The 21,383-nt window shown below is 41.1% G+C and overlaps 2 protein-coding genes and 1 long non-coding RNA gene across 10 annotated transcripts in view; 2 read left to right on the top strand and 1 right to left on the bottom strand.

Annotated features, from left to right (window-relative positions):
• Nucleotides 1-15: 15 nt before the first annotated feature.
• LOC105828586 lies at nucleotides 16-5,113 on the top strand. The gene is made up of 6 exons (XM_036290900.1): nucleotides 16-660; nucleotides 1,170-1,417; nucleotides 1,562-1,990; nucleotides 2,109-2,688; nucleotides 2,944-3,594; nucleotides 3,711-5,113. Exons 1-6 carry the CDS (start codon nucleotides 320-322, stop codon nucleotides 4,387-4,389), a joined length of 2,928 nt encoding a protein of 975 aa, XP_036146793.1. The 5' UTR covers nucleotides 16-319; the 3' UTR covers nucleotides 4,390-5,113.
• LOC105828597 (probable phospholipid-transporting ATPase IA) overlaps nucleotides 4,769-21,383 on the bottom strand; it is a 32,311-nt gene continuing 15,696 nt past the window's right edge. Inside the window, exons 1-22 of one of the 8 annotated variants that reach the window (XM_036290654.1) lie at nucleotides 20,550-20,927; nucleotides 17,516-17,905; nucleotides 14,746-14,978; nucleotides 14,436-14,534; nucleotides 14,243-14,353; nucleotides 13,902-14,149; nucleotides 13,373-13,653; nucleotides 12,991-13,285; nucleotides 12,677-12,903; nucleotides 12,217-12,593; nucleotides 12,006-12,143; nucleotides 11,773-11,925; nucleotides 11,497-11,694; nucleotides 11,310-11,409; nucleotides 10,990-11,234; nucleotides 10,787-10,912; nucleotides 10,536-10,676; nucleotides 10,327-10,445; nucleotides 10,099-10,233; nucleotides 9,922-10,026; nucleotides 7,409-7,506; nucleotides 4,769-6,233 (exon numbers count right to left, since the gene is read on the bottom strand). In XM_036290654.1, coding sequence (XP_036146547.1) covers nucleotides 6,088-6,233; nucleotides 7,409-7,506; nucleotides 9,922-10,026; nucleotides 10,099-10,233; nucleotides 10,327-10,445; nucleotides 10,536-10,676; nucleotides 10,787-10,912; nucleotides 10,990-11,234; nucleotides 11,310-11,409; nucleotides 11,497-11,694; nucleotides 11,773-11,925; nucleotides 12,006-12,143; nucleotides 12,217-12,593; nucleotides 12,677-12,903; nucleotides 12,991-13,285; nucleotides 13,373-13,653; nucleotides 13,902-14,149; nucleotides 14,243-14,353; nucleotides 14,436-14,534; nucleotides 14,746-14,978; nucleotides 17,516-17,597 — 3,657 coding nt within the window. In that variant the 5' untranslated portion in view covers nucleotides 17,598-17,905; nucleotides 20,550-20,927 and the 3' untranslated portion in view covers nucleotides 4,769-6,087. Of the gene's footprint in view, nucleotides 6,234-7,408; nucleotides 7,507-8,258; nucleotides 8,294-8,456; nucleotides 9,329-9,921; nucleotides 10,027-10,098; nucleotides 10,234-10,326; nucleotides 10,446-10,535; nucleotides 10,677-10,786; nucleotides 10,913-10,989; nucleotides 11,235-11,309; nucleotides 11,410-11,496; nucleotides 11,695-11,772; nucleotides 11,926-12,005; nucleotides 12,144-12,216; nucleotides 12,594-12,676; nucleotides 12,904-12,990; nucleotides 13,286-13,372; nucleotides 13,654-13,901; nucleotides 14,150-14,242; nucleotides 14,354-14,435; nucleotides 14,535-14,745; nucleotides 14,979-17,515; nucleotides 17,906-20,549; nucleotides 20,928-21,383 lie in introns of those variants that run through there. The other 7 variants (XM_036290655.1, XM_036290651.1, XM_036290648.1 and 4 more) reach the window with 7 other exon arrangements.
• LOC114254252 lies at nucleotides 17,905-20,046 on the top strand. The gene is made up of 2 exons (XR_003625620.2): nucleotides 17,905-18,478; nucleotides 18,615-20,046. It is a non-coding gene; the product is annotated as an uncharacterized LOC114254252 (long non-coding RNA).

Below are 21,383 nucleotides of genomic sequence, written 5' to 3'. Positions count from 1 at the left end.
CAGGTAATTATATAAATACAATACCCAAAATTAATTGTGCGATATTAATTTTAACAAGCATTTATTTCATACCCCTTATAAAACATCTTTCGAGAAGTTGTCTGTCAGTAATAACGGCAACGATGCAATACGCTACGCGACATTCCTTGACGTTTCGATCAGGGAAGTGTCAGGCCGGTCAGGCACGTCCAGCGCGGTTAGGAACTGACAAGTAGACGAACTCCGAGTGCTTTGAAAATCCTTCGTACGTGCAGAATCTCATAGATGATCCGTGAGGCGCGACATCATCCCCTTCCTCGCCGCGCGAGCGAAGTTATTCATGAACGCTTCACGTGGAGCGAGGTTGCCCGGTCGGTCGCGGGGTAACAGAATACGCAAGCTATTGCTGTCGGAATACCGTGAGTTCTCAGAGACAATTTTAGTGGAGTCGCCGTTCGCGGAAACGACGCGGAACGGACGTGGGGTCCGTCAGGTCGCCCTGGGCCTCACGCCGACCAGGCTGATCGTTGCCGCCGACGTCCTCCAGACAAACCCCGGTTTCCTTTGCCCGCCTGGTATCGACGCCAGTATCGAGAGCTTCGAACTCGTTTCCGTGTATCCCTTAGAATATGTTACGCTCAGCGTGTTCCGGAGAAGACGTCGCAGGACTCTGAAGGCAAGGTATACTCCCTCGACATACAAAAGGTATAATAAAAAAAGTTACGGTTAAGGATGTATATATCACATGTACAGTCTTTGCAAAGTAAATTAAAATAAAAAATGTAATGTTAACATTTTAAATAAACTATAAATATCAATTTTTTTAAATAAAGGCTTCAAATATTCAAGATGATTTACTGCGATAAATTATAAAATTTATTTATTATAGAACAACTAGAATCAAAATAATTTAACATTTTTATTTCTTAATTATTTTAATATTCCTTAATTTCCATTAAAGTAAAATGTTTTCTTTCTAAAATAATTTTGGATCAAAATAAAAAGTTGCCATTAAACTTTTTGTATTAACTTCAAATGCAATTAAAATAATCTGTAATTTATAATTTTTTTAATCCTTTAAAAAGTGTATATAATATATCCTTAACCAAAATTTAGGTAAATCTTTAATCAATATTAGGAAAAAGATTTTTACATTTGGTTTATCTTACAATTAGACTCCGTGCCTTTAGATTCGTTGACGGTCGAGCCAATTATTATGAGCTCGGCGGTGCTCGGCGTAGAGTTTCTTGGAGAATCTGGTGCGAGCAGGTACGAAGGTTACTGGAGTCCAAGGCGGATGGTAGCTCGTTGTCCGAAACGACGGCGGCGAGCTCGTCGAGCAGTAGTGCCCTGTATTTACTCTCATCTGAAATTGAAATCAGAAATAATCGCGACGTGAAATGCAAGAGGTCAATTGTCAGGTCAGGTGGCGATTGGCGTAAATTAAGCTAGTTTTAAATACTTCAGCAAAATCGTTCTTTATCTCATTAAAATATCACTAATCGCTTAGTTTGCATAAAAATGACGAGTTTAAGGTTGACTTTGACTTAGAAGGAACATTCTAATTTACATAAATAATATCGTGTATTTAAAAAAAACGAATACAGAGTGTGGAGTCATTATGGAGGTGCCGGCGATTACATTGCTCCCTCGTGGACCGAGAAGGACTTGTATCTCGGACCGTCTTACAACGAGTTGATAAACGGCCATTACACGCCGGTCCCAGTGAGATTCGCCGGGGCCAGCCTAGATGATCTCAGGTATGAACTGGGGGATCCCACGCGTTACGTCGTCTGCGAGAAATCCTGTCACAGTTGGCCGTGTCAGACGAGGCTCGGCGGTCCGGCGAGATTGCAACGCGCTGGCGGGCTCTGCAACGTTCTTTTCGCAAGAAATCGTAACGTACATCGTGGCGATTACGTCGCGAGTTGCAAAAGCTCACCCTGCAACGTCTGCCAACTGGATAACAGCGTCGGCATCAATGTTCTCGGAGAGCACAGCCGATGTCACGGTCAGCAAATAAAATTATTATAATTTATTTATTAAATGAATCAAATAAGTGAATTACAAATGTGAATATTCTGATCGAGAGATACGTTACACAAATCTCAGTAATTAAAAATATTTAGAGCGTCGGGACATGTTCTTCGAAGACGATTTCGTGGAGCACGTAGAAAAGAAGTACGGAAAGCGCCAGCAGGAGTACCAGAAGAAAGGGCCTTCAGGCACGAAGATATCGCGTTTCGGTTTCGGAGTGCCGGAGAAATGCCATTCGGAATTGATCCTGGGTCCCTATCGCGGTGACTCGAACTACGTCGACGTCCTCGATCCTCACGAGCTACTGGAGAACGGCGTGGCGGTCTGGGAGGACAATTGCCGGTCCGTGAGGAGCCAGAGGCATCCGCGGAGATACGGCTTCTCCTCGGCGGCGCACTTCTTCCACGCGCTCGGCCCGTGGTCGGTACAACCTGGTGAACGGGAATCCGTGCAGACTCACCGATCGCCGAGTGCAGTCAACATTCGCAAGCAGCCGTCGGACCCGGAGCTGAGGCTTCCGGTCTCGCGCCGTCAGTTAACCACCAGTATCTCCTGCGCCGCCCTGACACCCGGCGGATCCAGTATCATCGGCGCCGTCACCAGAAGACGAGTGATACTCTTCTGGACGCCGGAATATTGGTACAGGCCTCAGGCAGCGGCGGCTGCCTACAGGTGATGCAAGAAGAACATTTGTCATCCCAATAACCGCGTATAAACAACTTACTTATGTTTCAACCGATAAAAGATCAATCGAAACATTTAGCATAATTTCAAAAAAAGTTTGTGCAATTTTCTTTTAATTTAATCGGTCGATTTAGCTGCCAATTACATTTTCGTTAAATAATAATTTTAAAAGAAATTATTCATCATAAGATAATTTAAACATCAGCTTGTCAGCGATGTCTCACGTAGAGCCTCTTGTGACAGGGAGCTGAGGCATCACTTGGCGTCTCTCCGGAACTTTCGGCACGAGAAGGAGAAGCAGGTGAGAAGAAGGTTTTTCTGCCGACGAAGGAGTCGGATCTCAGGCGAAACCGAAAACAATAATTCCGAGACAGTGGGAAAATCCAGCAATCTCTTGAACCGCGTGCTCTCCATTAACGGCGCGTGCAAGCGCGACGAGAGGACGAGAGAGAACGCCGATGACGATGACGATCGCGGAGGCACGGCGCAACTGCGGAGATTGTTAAGGATGAACTATCGCATCACCATTTGGGACGTGGACAGCACCACCCTCGCCATGCAACTCACGTCGATCGATCGCGATCTCTTCGTTCGCATCCCCGCGACCGAGATCGAGACGCTGGTCCACCAAAGATCGTCGCGCAACGCGCCGAACCTGGGCGCGTGGATCGCCTTCAGCCATCGCATCGCCTGCCTGACCGTCAGCGAGATCCTCGCGATCAAGCAGCTCGGCATGAGGGCCAGGATCATGGCGCGATTCATCAACGCCGCCGACAAGTGTCACGCGCTCGGCAATCTTCAGTCTTGCAGGTCCATCCTGGCTGGTCTGCAGGCACCGCCGATTTACAGGCTCCGGAGAAGCTGGTCCTACCTGAGGATTCATCACGCCAGCAGGTTTCCCAACTCGTTGATCATTAGACTTTTGAGATTTGATCAGCGATATTCACCCGTTTTATGGACATGGAGAATAAATATTCGCTCCTATACTGAAACACTCGTACATATTTTAGGTACGCGGCGATGGAGAGGCTGTCCAAGATTTACAAAAGCCCGCGCTGTTCGAAGTACCGGAAAGCTTGGGTCGCAGCGAAACGCAACCCACCTTGCATGCCGTACGTCGGTCATTTTCTGGTCAAAGTTCTGGGATTAAACGGCCCGAGAAAAATTCAAGCGAACTACGCGCCGTTCTCCACGAGGAGACAGTTAACCGCGCGACTCGGCGGGCCTTCAGAATCCTTATCTGTTAACAATAACTTGAACGATCTTCACTCAGGAACCGACAAGGACCTAATGGAACCCAAACGATCTCTGGCAAGGCGTATTTTTGCGGCGACGCTGGCCAGAATAAAGTTCACGACGCGTCAGAACGTCGCGAAAGAGATAAAAAACGACGACGCTTCGGCGTGCAGACGGCGATATCTCGCGCGTCGGTTTTTCCATCGCTGGCGCGTAATCGCGTTGGAGGCGAGAATACGTTCGGAGAACGAGAGAAAATTGAAGAAAGTGGACTCAAAAAGAAGACGCGTCCTCAATATCGCGGCCTGGCTGACGGACTGCCAGAGATTCGCGTTGGGCTACAGTTTCCCGTTAAACTCGTTCGCGTGCGAGTATCTCTTGAAGGCGCGTTACAGGGAGGACCGCGAGAACTTCTTCATCAGCATCAAACTGGAGCCACCGAGGACAACTTGAAACGCATCGGCAGATCTGATTGAGATTACACCGTTGGCGACCAATGTGAGAGATCGCTAATTCTAATCATCGCCGCGCGTCAAGGCGGATATCGACATATTGGCAAATATGCGCCAATTATTCATCCATAATCGTAAACATTCTCTTTAGGAATACTGGATCATTCAGTATTATTTGCATACGATTTATTCAGAAATAATTTTACTCGACAGGTATCTACCGTATCTACACGCGCTTTGTAAGATTATTATTGCTATAACACTTTAATAAATATAAGTCTTCGGATGCTGTCTGATATTAAGCACTAATTGATATTCTATACGCTTGTGTGTAATTTGTTATAATTTTTTTGTCCGGGAAAGAGAAAGGATTAAAACGATTTCTTTATCACTGTTTTATTCCGAACATAATGTATACAATTGTTATTTTTTACACGTATTATGCATATAATACGTGTATACATATATATATACATGAATATATTGCATATGTATATATATGTATATACATATATATAAACATATATACATTTCTCTATTAAATTTCTTAGTCATAAACTTAAAAAAAGTGAATTGTAACGATTAGAAAAGTGAATCTCTGAACTGATAGGTACCAGAATCTGACTAGATAACACAGTTTTGTGTATGTACAATGAAATATCTACGTTCTTGATTTAAAAGAAAAGATAAAAAACATAATATACACATATATCGGACAAGGGAAACAGTCTTTTTCTGGCACGAAATCGAACGTAATCCTCCATCGTGTCGCGATCGCCGAAGCTCCAATTTTCGAAATACAAATTTTCTTTTAGACGCATAATATATATATATAATATAGAGGTACTTGTAATTCCAAAAAGATCCCTCGAATGATCCCACGGGACAATTATCCCGCATGACAAATCTACTTACGTATAAAACAAATATATACACATATAAGATCGCAATTACAACGTGCGCAATACACATAATTTTTGTTCCTCAAAAAGAAGCAGAGCAGCATTCTGCTCGTGCGAGAATAGATGCGGTTTTTTTCTCTTCTTTTTATCTTTTAATCATAGAACTGCGCACGCGATTTTGATGCTAACGCGAAATGCGTTTCCAAATGCATCGTGCGAGCGAAATGCATCCGCGGATACTACCCGATAGTTCAAGAGGACGAAATATCTACTCGACATATTAGAATAAAATTTCACGGAGTATCAAAATAATTGTTCGCGCTAATATCAGAGTAGCCTTTCTGCAAAAATGGATCGCAGTAAAATTCAAAGAGGAATCTTCGCTTCAAATATTAACGTTATATCGATTTGTTAAATTAGTCGCGTCCGTTCCAGACGCGACGTGTCAAGTTACAACTGTACATACAATTCCCTTTCTGTCCAGCAATAAATCCGGCGAAATAAAATTAGTGAATCAGTCGTTCGATTAAAAGGCCATTTTCGTTAGGATCGGTCAAATTCTAACTTAGCGAAACACGACCGATTGAAGGATAGGAATTTTTTCCCTCTCGAGTTTTCTCCGGTCCTCAAAGCCCCTGTCGTCGATCTGATCCCGATGTCGTTCGTCGTCCTGACAATTCCCTCCTCCCGTGTCAGTCGAGTAAAACGCAGAGCCGCGAGGGTCTCTCCGCTTGCTCTCAGGCCGCTTGGAAGAGCAGCCGACATCATCTCGCCGCACGGCGGCCGCCCCGCTTAAATCACATACCGCCTGGTTTCGGAAGATTCGTGTCGTAGGCTCTGATCACGTCCGTCTGAGTCACCGAGCCACCCTCCTCTTGCGAGAACGCGAAACCATCTGCATCGCGCAGCATGCGCAATAACAAATGTCGCAATTCATTAGTCTCTGCCGCAAGAACATTTTATTAATTGGGCATGCGAGACGTCGGTGGTCTGCCTTCTGTCTAATTCGACGAGTCCAGCGACGAGTTAGCTGGGATCTCTTTCTTCAAATAAATTTACGAGTAATTTGCGATTTTACGTAAAGCAAGGAACTTTTCGGACTTGCCGACCCGTCGCTAGACGCGTCCGTAGTAGCCGGAAACTTACAGAATTGAAGTTACTTGGATATGGAGATTCGGTAAAGCGCTATTTATAGCAAAGATAAAATGTTCTCTAATCACGTATCGTTCCGCTAATTAAAATCAGCTATATATGTACAAGGCATTCCGGAAATATCGCACTGCCCGACTTCGAGATAACCACGCAGAACATAAAATCATAATAAAATCAAGATGACATCAAGTAGATTCATTTTAAGAAAAAATTATTACAATCTCACTTGATACACTTTTGACGATTAATTTTGTGATAAATTCTTTATATAACAATAATTTTAAAAGAATTTTTTAATTAAAAGGTAATTTTGACATTATAGCCACATCAAAAGGATTCATAAAATCGAGTGAGATATTAGAACAATTTTTCCTTTTATATGTTGTCTTGATTTTAATTTTTGATTATGATTTTGTGTTCTACCTGGACGATAAACTTTATGAAATTTTAAGGACGAAAGAGAGGAAGGATGCGACTTCCGGTACGCCCGGCGCAATGCATTGGCTGTCAAAAAGAATATAAACTTTAGCTACGAAGTAAATGGTGCATGTGCAAAAGTGTGCGGTTAATTATTCCAATTTATCGATAAACACGTAGAATTTGTTCGAGATAATAATTTAAAGTATTTTAGGACGGCACGCCGTATAAAAGAAAGCTTACGAACGAACGAACAGACGGACGGACGGACGGACGGACGAGAAGAACGGAAAGCCGTGAGAAATTAAGCGCGTGCGAGAAATTGAGTGTGGAGTAAAGTACGAGAAAATACGTTAGAACAGTTTACCCCAAGTAAGAAAGTATAGCTTCGCGAGAGTCATAGAGTGATAGGGCGGCGAGGGTGGGAGAAGGAAAGGGGTGAGTTAATCGATTAGGGTTGTTAGGGGGATGAAATACCCTCGTGGGCATCGTAAAACACGGGAATTTCCCCGGCTGTGTGGTGAGTGTCTTGTGAAAGAGACAACTTACGTGATAGCTCCACCTCGACACTGACTCTGGAGGCGGCGTTCGAGCGCCTGGTGAAAACGCTTTTAACATTTTTCAGCAGCCTCGCCGTCTCGGTCAATCTGCAAAGCCGGGTATTCAGCATTGATTTAAGAGATTCTCGGCTGACCGGAGAACACACCCTCGCGTCCGTGCGTCGTTGCCGCACGGACAAAACGACGAATTTTATAATTGTCTCTCTCTTTTTTTGCTCAGTGTCTATCTAAAATTGTCGCTTTATAATCTCGTCCTCGGGATACTCGCGGCCGATCCTTTTCAATCTCGACGCGAGCTCCGTGCAAGTCTTTATTTGTTTTCTTTTTCACGACGAATATTACGGATACAACGTGACAGCAAGTGCGGTGTGATTACCGTGCGTAAATTAAGTAAAACGAGAGAGAACGAGAGTCGAACGTAGACATCGTGAAAGGTGCATGTTAATTTATTATCTGATAAAAATAAAAACGGAAAAATCAATACTACGCTCATAGGAAGTTAATTAATAAATAAATTAATTAGGCATGCGCGACGCTGACAAGCCGGGCGTGTACGATGCGATCGCAGGCGTGATTAAAATAAGTAACAATTACATAGAGAAAGAAAATCGTGAGCTACACCGAGACGTGAGAAAATTGCGTGATTGCCGTTTTCAAATTGCTGTGCTCTGTGCTTGGCCTTTTCTTTTTATTACTCAGCGTTACATCAAACGATCATGCGATCTCATTTAATCGGCGGTGTTCTCGCTTGTTTGTATTGTGGAGAATGAAAGAAGGTATTATACTTAATAGTAGGAGCACTTGAGTATCATGTACTGCTACTTGGGGGAAGTACTTACACCTCGCGAGACCGGCGATGGCATGCACAGCAGGCCTGCACGGGATACCACGTAAAGAGAACACATCAAAAAAAGATCGCATTAACCAACAGATCACACTTTACATTGGACATTAGTATAGTAGATGATATAACATTAATTCTACAAGCTCTATCGCTCTAAGAGAATGGTTGGAAGGATATACACGGGCTCTCATCAAGCTATATAACTCGGAATTCATTTGTCGTATAAGTAGAAGTCTGAATATATAACGATAATCTAGCTCCATTGAAATATTTTTATGTGCACGTATGTATATAGCTTTCAAAAATCAAAAAAATTAATTTGCCGTCAATACGTACTGCGTATTGTGTGCAAATGGAGAGGTACATGTTGATTGATGATGCTAAGTGATAGAGGATGTGTAAAATAAATCTTTAATTTAAAACAATAATAAGATTGATGACAATAATAAATAACGACAGATATACAATAGAACCTGCAGCACATTGGAGCTCATTATTTTTATAGTCTTATTACAAAGTAACTAAGAATGAAGGTTGAGATTCTATTGTATATAATATGTTCAATACATATTTAAATTAAATAACTATTAAATTATATATTTACAATAATCAAATACTTATTATTTCATTCTTTGACTATGCTGAATATAAAAAAATATAAGAAATAAACCAGTTTTAAACTAACATAAATAAAAAAAATATATAAATATTTTTGGCATACATATATGAAAAGTTTTAACCATATAAAAACTATATAAAATACAAAATACATTGAGCATTTTGCATTATACTCTAATTTACCCTACTATTGGGAGGAATGTATGCGCGCATAATAATCGCATATATTAAAACGCTTACTACATTAGCAATCTTGTGGAAAACAGGAATATTCTGGATAGACGGATTATTCAGGGATATGAAATTTGAAGTGTTGCGGTTGATGCATGCTCGGAACGGTGCGTGAACCACGAGCCACGTGCTATAAACGGAAACACTCTCAGCCTGTGTCTTCGTCGCGGACAAATCGAGGTCCAACATCGATTTAACCATCGTTTAGTCGGCCTCCTGTCATAATTAATATTTATCCGCTCGATTAGGAGACAACGATATTAGAATATAAATAATAAAACGTTTGTTACTTTCAAGATGCACAATGTTAGTATGTAAGCGGAAAGACAAACGATATAGTATTATTTTTGGGAAATCGGATAGATTTTCCGGGTTTAATTAGATTAGATAGTCGTTACATACATGCACCTAAATAAACAAAGGATTATAGTTCACAGTTTTAGTCAAACCACTCAAGCAATGTAAATCTGTTCTCAAGTACAAATAATACGCGATAAATGGAGCTAGAACCTAGAAAGCCATGCACAGTTTTAAAAAGTCAATAACAAAAAAATATATAGTTATTAAAAACAATCCATGCATTAATAACGGATAATTAAATCTTCTTTTCTGCGATATATATTAATTCTTTTAAAGACAATAAAATAAATAAATAAATCGATACTGTTTCTCGGAAAGTTTAAACTTTTGGTTGTAATAATGCAATCTTTCACCATATTGAAGTATTAGGAAGTACCTCTTCTATTATTTTAATAATAAGTTTGCAATTTCTATTTGTTAGTCCTTAACAAAAAAATCAAAGTACTTACGAGCTTCTGTAATCTTGATTGTTGAATATATCACCAGGATCAGATTTCCTAATTTCATTCTCTCGCGCTGTTTCCGTTACGGATTTCCAAACCGTATTCTTCACTCTAACATAATAAAAGCCATCGCTATGTACAAAATATACAATTATATGAGTGTTTAATAGAGATCGTACTCACGCTTTTACTGTAATATCCAGGAGTAATACCGCGATTGGTATTAATATAAGTCCCAGCCAAAAGACAGGCGAAGAAAATAACATTCTGTCATTTCCTAACATCACAGCGCCAACATTCAAGACGGGCCAAAAATTACTGCAATAATAAGAATAGATTATTAAATGTATTACGAGTTTTAAATGCGTTAGGAATCTCACAATGATATTACACCACGCGCATGAATCTTACCTATATATAAGAATAAATAAGAACCAAAGTATAATAGATCCCCATGTCGCCAAGTGAGTGACCCATGTCCACGAGTTTATTATTAGACCCGCCTTCGCGCATACCGTTACTACAACATACTGAAGAACCGCATGACATGTAGGTAGTCTCTTTTATAAGAACTTTTATAAATCTTATAATATAAAGGATGTTATATATATGATACTCACGGTATAGACGAAATTTCCTAATAAAAGATAACCGCCGTCTCTACCGTTTGCCCAAGCTACATCTTGTTTCAGAGCCATTAACGGCAGCCAATATAACAGTGCTGAATGAATTAGCGCATTCATGATCCATACCCAAAATACCTTTAAACATATAGGTATATTTAGCAACGTGTACTATCTTTTTAAGATTATATTGTTATACTTCTAAACTTTATTTATATTGTTATACTTATAACATTATTTGTATTTACCTTAATATTGAAGGATGTTTCGCCGTTATTTTTCGTCGCGTACAGTCCCGGATGAGCCAGGTGAGTTTCCGCGGAACATACTTTATCAAAGAGACCCATAGCTAGTGGAGGCGCAGCGGTAAAAACCTGTGCACCAAAATCATTGAAAATTAATTTTATTTCTTAGCAAAAAAAGTAATGTTATACAGTTTTTAAGAACTTACCACGTTGTAAAGTCCAATGGACCATCTCTCGAAGAGAATCTGTCCGGACCAGCCGGAATAAATGGCAAACCACAATTCGATAACGTATAAACAAATATTCTTGTAAAATGAGTACAAGATTAATTTACACATTCTACTATAATTCCAAGAGCCGTGGACGAATAAGAGACGTTTCAGGAAACGAAATTGCGCAATGGAGTAATCCGAAGCACAGGCCGCTTGAAGACCCTCTACACCCGAGATACCTGCAAGAGACAAAATGGAATTTCAATAATATAAAAAAAATATTCAAAAATTAATGGGGGGTAATAAAAACTTACCAATGCCAATGTGAGCTTTTTGTATCATAGCTACATCATTTGCGCCATCTCCGATCGCAAGAGTCACTGCTTTCGTATTACTCGTGATTAAATCAACCACCTAAATTATGTTATATTATTTGAATGAGAAATCAGAACATTGCAATTAATTATTGCTAAGTCAACCATACTAAAATTAAAAGGTTACCTCAGCTTTCTGAATTGGCGACACCCTGCAACAGATGACGACTTTGCAAGCTGAACACAATTCCAAGAATTCCATCCTAATATCGCAAGACAAAGCATAATCCAGTGTACTGCCATCTATAATTAGGGCCACTTCGTTTTTGCATTTTAAATCAATGCCAAAATCGAGACAGCGTTGGATGATAACTTCCCTCGTTTTCTAAAGATATATTACACAAGTGAGACGTTTCATGTTAGACGACTGAGAGGTTTAGAACTTTGATAATCACCTACTTACATCCAAAGAAGATTCATTAATAATGTAAAGTGGCATCCCGTGCGTTATTAATTTACACGAATAACCAATATTTATGGCGGTTTCTTGCTTATCTCCTGTCAATACCCAGACATGAATATCAGCTTGTATAAAAGCCTGTATCGTTTCTGGGACCTGAAATTATACGGTATTGCAAAGAAATACATTAAGACATTAGTTTCATAAACATTCAACTCTTTAATAATATTTCATACTTGATCTTGTAGTTGATCTTCAATTGCAGTCGCCCCTAATAGCGTAAGTTTATCTTCAATAAAATTCGCAGCTTGTTCCAACATACTTTCGCGATTCCTAAGACTGATCGACGCTTTATGGTATGACTCGCGCCACCACTATAAAAAAATTATCAAAAGTTATTAAACAATTTATTAACTCGGTTTTTTTTCAACAAAATAGAATACACACTTGATAAACGTTTTCAGGTATATCCGCGGCGGCGAAACAAAGCGTCCGCAATCCATCGCTAGCGAAAGTTTCTAAATGTTGAAGAGTCGTCTCACGATAATCATCCGCGTGCTCTGGATCAAGATCACTAGTTTCTACAGAAGACGACATCAATCTCTCGTAAATAACCGAGTCGGCACCTTTGCAAAAAATCTTAATCTTGCCCTCGGGTGTTTTCACAATCACTGACATACGCTTCCTCGCCGAAGTAAATTCTATAACGTTCAAAATTTCGTATCGTAGCGTGTTGCCTAGAGCTACGATTTCCACGTAACTGGGCGTCCGCGTATCAAACACATAATTAAATTTACGTGCCCCGTCCACCAGCGCTCTTTCATCTAACATGAAAAAGAAGGGAGGATTTAATATAATTCAAAATATCGTATCATGTTAAACAAGAATACTCGCAAGCGATTTTTACCAGGAGACGCAGCGTGATAAATTAGGGAATCATCTATTTTCTCTGGAATAACCGTGTGACAAACCGACAACATGACCATGAACTCGTGAAGTATGTTTGCGTGTTCTGCCTTCTTTTTATCAATAGGATTCGATAAGTCTCGCACGGATCTTCCTTCCATAATGTCCTTAATCAACTCGCAATTGCTATCGCTTGTACTTTCGTCGCCGTTTGAAGGATTTGGCAAACTATAAAGTGTTTCACAATCGGGAAAATTAGTATTCAAAAAATCAGTTTCTAGTAGATAAAAGTATATCGTTAACATGAACACTTACTCATACATTCTTCCACCGATTGAACATTGTTTGAATTCCATGACATTCTTTGTAAGGGTGCCGGTTTTATCCGTGAATATATATTTAACTATTCCGAGCTCCTCGTTTAGATTACTCGTACGAGCCATCGCTGGAGTATCTGTTTCCGGATGATACATTTCTATGTCCATATTAATAAACGTGGCTTGAACAAATCGCACTACCTCAAGCGTCACTTGCAGCGATATTGGTATTAAATTGTTGAAGAGAATGATAAATGTCAGTAGATTGAAAGCGAAATTCTTAGTTATTTCATCTGTAACGAGAAAAAGAGGAGAGAATGAAGCTCGAAATATCCTCAAAATATGTGTGACGATAGTTCACGACAGTGCCACATGTTCACCTTGTAATCCCAGATACCATAGACCCTGCTTGTTGGCGTTCGTCCACACGACATTAAATATCGCAGAAAGAATGCACAATAGAAGAAGTATGAAAAATAGCATCAATGTCTGCGTGTTGATCAGCCGATCCAAGGAGGATCGTTTCAACGGCGCTGTTGCAGTATTATTCTGCATAAGTTTCGTGTCGTGTCCCGTGTATATGACTACACCGAATACCCACCGCGTATTCCGCAACACCGCGCCACGGAGCAACAATTGATCAGGCCCTAAAGCTACGCTCCTGTGGAAGAATAATGCTGCCTATGACGTAATAACGCATTAACTGTCGCACGATATAAACATGTCAAGACTTTAACAAATGTATTTTTATTAAAAAATACACATTTAAAGCTTTGTAAGTTGACAGATAACAAATTAATACAAGAGATAAAGCGATCTAGATGTGAGAATTGGAATCAAGTAACAAGGAAAGCGTGTAATAAAAAGGAAGTATGCTTAGAAGCGTTTTGTACACGTTTGCGTTCTTACTGTTTATTGGTCTCCCGTAGGACTCCGTGGAACTCGTACAAATGCCTATTGGGCGGTTCGCATTGAATATTGGAGCGAAAATTCATGAGTTCCGCGGTATCTAAGAGATTGGCAGTGTCGGAATGAGCCTGTCGGATTTTCAGATTCGTCTCGCCGTCCAGATTGGCGGTCTCTATGAAAGACATACCTTGCGGCTCCGACGACGACAACAGAATCAAGTCGGCGGGAAAAAAAGTGTTGTTGTGGACCTAAGCATATTAAAGAGAACGATTCTAGCGGGAAGTTTAACCGGCGATTAATTATTATCACATGAATGATTTTGGCAAAAATAGGAAAGCAACCTTAACCACATCGCCGACGGCAACGAAGCGCCACTGTATCCACTGCCAGCGTCCTTCCCTCAACACCTCCACCTCCCTCATATTTATTTCATCGTCCGCTCTGTGCCTTTTCTAAAAAATTGACAAAGTATTTCCCTTATTTATCCGGGTCACCAAAAAAAAGGTACAATAAAATTATAACGAGAATACATACAACGTCCTCGACTATCTCCTTCAAAGCGGACACGCTGAGAATAAAGATCAGTGGAACCAATGTTGTCCAGCGTCCTGTCGGAGACACGTCTGGTATTTGCTAAATTTAAATCGGGAAACATGTATTAAACAGTCAACAATGCAAATGTAGCCTTAAGTAAGAATTTCATTAGCAAAACATTTTTTATTTTATAAAATAACTTTTTGTTAAAGATTAAATAACTAATAGTATAATTAATTGTCGAAGAATTCCATATTTCCGCTCGTTATATATCACGTTACACTCATAATATTTCCACGTCGAGTCCTACCTGCATAAGTGCAATGAACAGGAAGAAGCAGTTGCTGTACCGGCGGAATTGCTCGAATAGAAACAGGGGTACGAACGTCAGAAATGAGTACTTCGCGGTAGTAATGTGATTATTTTTGTATTTCGCAGGTTGATGAGGGGCATTGACGAAAATAATTCTCTCCTCGCCGTCATTCTGTTGCGCGGCTGGTTGATCGTCGCCCTGTGAACCATTTTCTGCCCTTACCGGACCAACTGTAACACACATGAGATCCATTCGATTTCATAAAATATTGAAAGGAATTCAGTAACGCAAAATATTGCTTATACGATATCAGAATTGATAAGCCTCTCCTCTAAAAAGACGTTGAATACGCCCGTGTACTCGGGGTAAGTCTCTGTAGATATTCGATTTTCATTGTCGGAACTTTAATCAATAGTTAATCCGCTATATAAAAAGAATTATATAAAAGAATTGTATATAATAGAATATATTAGAATTTACTCTCAAAATAAATCAGAGAAAATTATATAAAATTTCTCGAAATAACGTTGTCTCACAATTACTATGATGAGGGTAAATTCTAAGAGAAAATTCCCTCTCCTTGTAGCGCCACGTGCCTCGTTATTATTATCCATGTATCTATATTTTCCGGTCTCACTCTAATCAATAATTTCATCAAATATTTATTTAAATCAATAATTTAAGCAATCAATAACATTCCATTTTCTGTGTGACTTTTTTTCCGTGAGCAAAAAATCTCTTAGATTATCCCTCCTTCGATCTCGAACAGTCTTTCGATTTCCGACTTATCCGTGAAACGAGTCTCTAAATTCGCATTTTTCCACCAGTCAGATACAGAAATACACCTTTCGGTCGAAGGACAGGTTAATATAAAGAACGAAGTCACGCTATTTTACCGGGAATTCCGATCGTAAGAACGTTATTATGCCCAAGATATAAATGACATTCGTATCGCGCTCTTATTTCTTCTATAGCCGGCCGCCCACGAACGGCGAATCGACAGTTGCAGCATCGTGACACGGACAATTCGCAGCAAATAACCGCTATTAAGGTATCACACGTGGCTCGCTAAACTTGAAAGATAAATAATACGGGCATCGAATATCACGGTGTACTCCTGGCCGATGCGCACCCAGCAGGACGCAAGAAGCCGCCAGTTTATCGTCGTGCATGCGTAATCTACCGTTTACTGAGACGCAATACCGACTTTACGTGCTTACTGCTATGCATATACATAGCAACGTATAAATGTTTCAGGTGTTTGCTATACATAGCTACAGTTCTGCATTTTCCCTCGGCAATACAAACAGAAGGAATCAAGATATAAAATCTTTTTGATAATCTGATCGATAAATCTTGAATTTATCAATCAGATGTATCTTGATTTTTACTGATAAGACAAGAGAAATCTCTGCGTATTTTATATATTCAAATTAATGCCCAATAACTATTACCTATAAAATCGATGTTAATATATGTAAGTATGACATTTCGTGCATATCAATAATTCAGCGCTATTGTAAAAGTCGATAATGCATCTTATTATATATACTAAATTAAAAAAGTATGATGTTGTAAATTTGTCTCTGTTCTCCACGCGGAATAGATTTTCATAATTTTAGAACCCGTGTTCTACCGCCAGCACAAAAATGCACACTACGTCAATGGAATAAGATTAATTAATAATCCAACAAATTCTTTCAGCTATATATATATATGTATGTGTGTGTGTGTGTGTGCCGTAATTTAAAAAACGTAGACTTTAATGTACAAAAACTTGACGATTTATTACACTTAATCCATGATATAATATCTATTATTATAAAAATTATACATTATATTAATTATTATATATAAAATATGTAATCTGTAATAATACGGTTTTACCATAATTCTATACAAATGTGTTTTATATTTATATAGTCAGATATCGAATTTTTTAGAGTTAATTATTATTATATTTAAACAAGTATATTTATTTTTTAGAAAAGATGCATTTTTCGATTCTTTTTTATGTACTTTCGTAATATTTTCTTTTTTTTTAGTTTTTTAGATATATAGATACATTTTTCAAGGTTTAAGTAAGGGATAACGCCTTTAAAACTCTCGACTCAAGCACGTCGGCGCCGCTATTATTGACTTTACATTATGAGATAACGTGGATATTAAGCAAGAGTCTCGACGACTGCGTGAAAACTGTCGGAAAATGGTCTTACGATTTTCTCGTGATGTTGTTTATATAACGTCGGAGGCGTGGAATTGTCGACAATAAAATACATTTACGTAATACAGCTTTACGTTTAAGTGTTTTCTCTTCAAAGTTTAATGATTTCGTAATCCTGAAACCTGTGAAATATACAACAACCTGAAATACCTGTCCGATATGATCAAAGATCTATCACGGCAATTTTGACAGCCGGGACATACGTTATATTTCATTATTTTGGGAATTATTTTACATTTTTTACATGACATATAACAGGGCAAATGTCACAGTCTGCTTCACAGGTTTTAAAAAATTATGAAATGATTACATTTTTGGGGTAAAACTAAAAAATGATAAAGCTGTACGTGGCGATACACTTATTCTCGCACTCCTCGCCTCTGACGTCACGCAGCAAACAACAATATCACATCGCGAAACAAGCATTGTCAAAGCATTGTTAAATCATTACGATCAGGCAGTCGGCCAGCCGGCCAGTTTCACAACATCATCACCCGCGATCCTTCATTTCGATCGACTCCACCTCCACGGGGAGTGACTTACGGGTCTGGGCGTGCAGGTAAAGGTGCACCCGGGATCTCAGCTCGTTGAACCACTGCACCAGCTTCGCGACGGCGACTTCCATGACTTCGCTCGCGTACTCCGTCTCGCCGGGGATTTCTCTCTGTCGCTGTTTCCCTTTTCTTTTCTTTCTCTCACGCACGCACGCACGCACGCATCGTCTCACATGTCTGCACCTGCGCTACGCCCTCGCCGATTCACGTCACGATTTCCCGGGTAGATGAGCGTCTCTCTCTCTTTCTCACTTTTTCCTCTCTCTCACTCTCACGCGTGCGGAACCCGTGCCGCGACCGGACCGGAAGAACACCGCATCAGGGGGGAAGCGACAACGGGGAAGACGACGACGGGTCCGCGGCGCGCGGTTCGGCTCGCCTGCAAAATTGCTTGATACGATGAATAATTCTCCCCCTTTAATTGCATCGATCGTCGGGCGCGACGTGCCGCGCAACGACGTCGGTACGCGTTCGCCGCTTCCACTCCGAATCACGGGGACCGAAGGGGGGAAGAGGGGAGGAGGGCCGGAGGGCCGGAGGAAAAGAACGGACGCCCGACGCCGACGCCGACGCCGTTGGCCGTAGCCGCGCGCGCCTCCGCTTGTCGCGCTGGCGCTACTTTTTGAGGTTATGCCGCGGCTGCCACTCGAGGAAGAGGACACCGCGGGGGATACGACCGGTTTGTTACGACGCCCGATTATCCACGATTGTCGGCACTCTCGGCGCACACTTGGCGAACAATCGGCGAACGGACGCGCGCCTCCGCGCGGAAGAAAAAGGTGCGCACCGATGCGTCGCCATACCGACGACGTACGACGACGTTGACGTTTCTGTCACGTGCTCGCACAGCTGCGTTGCGCAGCGGTGCATCTTATATAGGGTGTCCGCGCGGTTTCTCATCGGCTTCCTCGACGCCCACGGTATTCCCGCAAGTACATCAATAATAATAACGGTAAAACAATTATAATGAAATATATAACAAAACTGTTTAATAAAAGTACACACACTTACGTTACATAACAAAATAAAATGATAATAACAAGCGGTAAGTAGAAACGAGCTTGTAATAAGTACGTATTTAATTTTAGAAAGCTCGATCTCCGGATTGCTAAGAAGAAGCTAACCCGACGCGCGGAGAGATAAAGACGACAGAAGCGAACACCCCGTTACACGTACGTGCGGAGCGTTTAGATTCGGCAAGTTTGACTGCCAACTCGTTTACGACAAGTGTCCCGTGACGATAAACACACCGACACACAGGGAGACGAACGCAGATCTTCGGTAATGTACGGTCTCTCGCGAGTCGCAATTCAATTAACGTCGGGATATCGATTTCCTGGACGCCCACGCGCGCGTAGAAAAGAAAAACTCGGCGACGCACTACGCGCGACGGCCACCACGCCGTATATATATATATATACACATGTGCGTTTTCGTTCGGGAGACAAGCGATTGCGTAATGCGGTTACGCGGTTAGTGGGCGTAATCCGCTGACGTTACAACACATGTCCCGTCCTCCGATCGCGCGCGAAAACATTTGCGTCCGCTTATCGGGCGATCGTCGTGTTACAGCGATGCGATTAGCATTTCCCTCGCGAGCACATTCCGCCTCCCAGACGAATACTTCGCGGGTCTGCTGCAGCGAGCGAGGCACGTAAAACTGGATTTGTAAGAAATGAAAATGTGGCTGAAACTACATTCTCTCGATAATGATTTAATAATGATCACTTAAGGCATTAATCTTCCCTTCTTATGAAAGTAAAATTAAAGGGACGATTAAAGAGAGCGAATAAAATAAGCGATAAGTTTTGTGCAAAAATTAGGTAAACGCCTTTACGATCTGTTTGTTAAGTTATTTTGAAAAGTAACGATAAATTTGTGCAAACAAATGTTCGAGATGATTTGTTTGAAGTTTCATTGCGATTACGAGCTAGGTTGTTTAGTAAATAAATGAACAAATAAATTTTGTTCGTTTACACAAAGCAACTCTCTTCGGTGAACCTTTACATCTTGAATACTTCAAGTGCTTAAGTAAAATATTTATTTTGTCATTATTTTTGACTAAATTATCATTAAAGCATATTTCTACTTCTCATTGAAATCATTTTTGACCCAAGTATATAGGAAATTGTCATCAAATTTTTTATATTACTTTCAAGTGTAATATAAAACCATAATTTGTCATTATTTTGAAAATAAGCGTAAGATTCTTAAGGTAAAATTAAACAAAGTCCCTTCTGAACATATAAGCTAAAGTAAATAAATTATATTATGTGTTCTCTAATTATTTTTCTTCTCTTTTAATGCAATCTAAATCGTGCAATTACTCGATCCATTATTATCAGAGCTGAAGTATTCCGTTCAATTGAAATTTGATTATGAAAAATAGAACATTAGCGAGAAAATTAGAATAATAAATTAAGTTTGTAACATATCAATGTGTATAAGAAAACGAGGTCGGAACATCTTGGATCTTTTATCCTGTATAACCAGAAATATAATAAGAGAAGTTTAATTCTGGAGACAGTTTCCAAATTTTATAGCGATGCTATAAATGTATATACGGATCCTGTGACAAGAGACTGAGTCGTCGGCAACGAAATGCAACGAAAACAAAACTATTTATAAAATGACGTCTCATTCGCTCCGTCGAAGTTTTACACTACGAGATAAACTTCATTGTAGAAAGATCACCCGCCCGATTTAATTCGCGCATAAACTGCGTGATCTGCACGAAATACCGATCCTCGTAAATTTACTTGGCCTGACAAGCAGAATCGTTCGTTCGTTCCACAGATGCGATCTTCATTTTCAATGATACCGACAGCATCAGTTGTCTAGTTTCTTTCGGCGACAGAGCTTGCCCCTCGGGGAATTCCCGAAGTATCTCTACGTTTATTTCAAACCGTAAAAATCTTGAACGTCTCGTCCGGCGATCGATCGAATGAACGAACGAACGAGCCCTCTGTCAAGGAGAAGACAAGCCAGCGCATTCGGCCGGACCGGCAATCGATCCTTCGCACCTTTTTCCCCGAAACGGAAACACGTCCCACGCACTCGCCTCACGCACAAGGTTCTCAGCACGGCACCGACGCGTCCGCTCTCTCGTCCGTTTGAGTCGGGATAATGATCGTCGTTCGAAAGCGAAGCGTGTCTACGTCATCCACGGAAGGAGCTTTCTCTGTCGCCACACCCCTGGCCGGCGCGACAACAACGACAAAGACGGCACACGTCCGCTAAAGCACATCGGTGCTTTACGTGCACGTGCGTCGTTAACGCGCACACGCGTCGCCACGACATCGATCGCGTCGCCGGGAAATCCGCGTCGCCCGGGAGCATTACGCATCGCGACGCGCCGAGGGCGGTCCGCGGGAGGGATTCTCTCAATACTCGTAGAAACCCTCCCCAGAAATTAAGAAAAATTTCTCGGCGCCTTGCCTAAATCCCGGAGACCTTGCGATACCAAGAGAGAATGGCGTGGGAATAAATCTGCAAAATCTGCGAGAATAAACGAGAGAAATTGAGGATCTCTCTCCTGGATCTCGCGGATCTAATGACTCTCGTGATACATTTATTATGCGGTAATCATACGTTTGCGCGAGGCTCGCGCTTGCGGCCGCTGCGGCACTGCCTCACCCGAGGGGTGGCCCGGACAAATGCGTCAAACCACGCTCTCACGTGCTACCCCGCGAAAACGCATGCGCCCATCGCCGGCAACAAGTTGGTGTCAGCACCGAACGGAACGGAACGCAACCACCGCGCTTTCCTGGAGGAAGATGCGCGGAAAAGTGCACGATGGCGTGACCGCTGTATATAATAAACGACCATCGATAGGCCAAGGACAAACCGACGGCGGC

Source organism: Monomorium pharaonis, chromosome 8 (genome assembly GCF_013373865.1).
Source record: "Monomorium pharaonis isolate MP-MQ-018 chromosome 8, ASM1337386v2, whole genome shotgun sequence".
Classification (NCBI taxonomy): domain Eukaryota; kingdom Metazoa; phylum Arthropoda; class Insecta; order Hymenoptera; family Formicidae; genus Monomorium; species Monomorium pharaonis.
Note: the sequence above shows the minus strand (reverse complement) of the source record. Positions and strands in the feature narration are given on the sequence as shown.

Coding starts and splice junctions, on each gene's coding strand:
- LOC105828586 (XM_036290900.1), top strand. CDS start 320: ATGAACGCTTCACGTGGAGCGAGGTTGCCCGGTCGGTCGCGGGGTAAC. Junction 1,418..1,561: donor CAGGTCAGGTGGCGATTGGC/GTAAATTAAGCT, acceptor ATAAATAATATC/GTGTATTTAAAAAAAACGAA. Junction 1,991..2,108: donor AGAGCACAGCCGATGTCACG/GTCAGCAAATAA, acceptor AAAAATATTTAG/AGCGTCGGGACATGTTCTTC.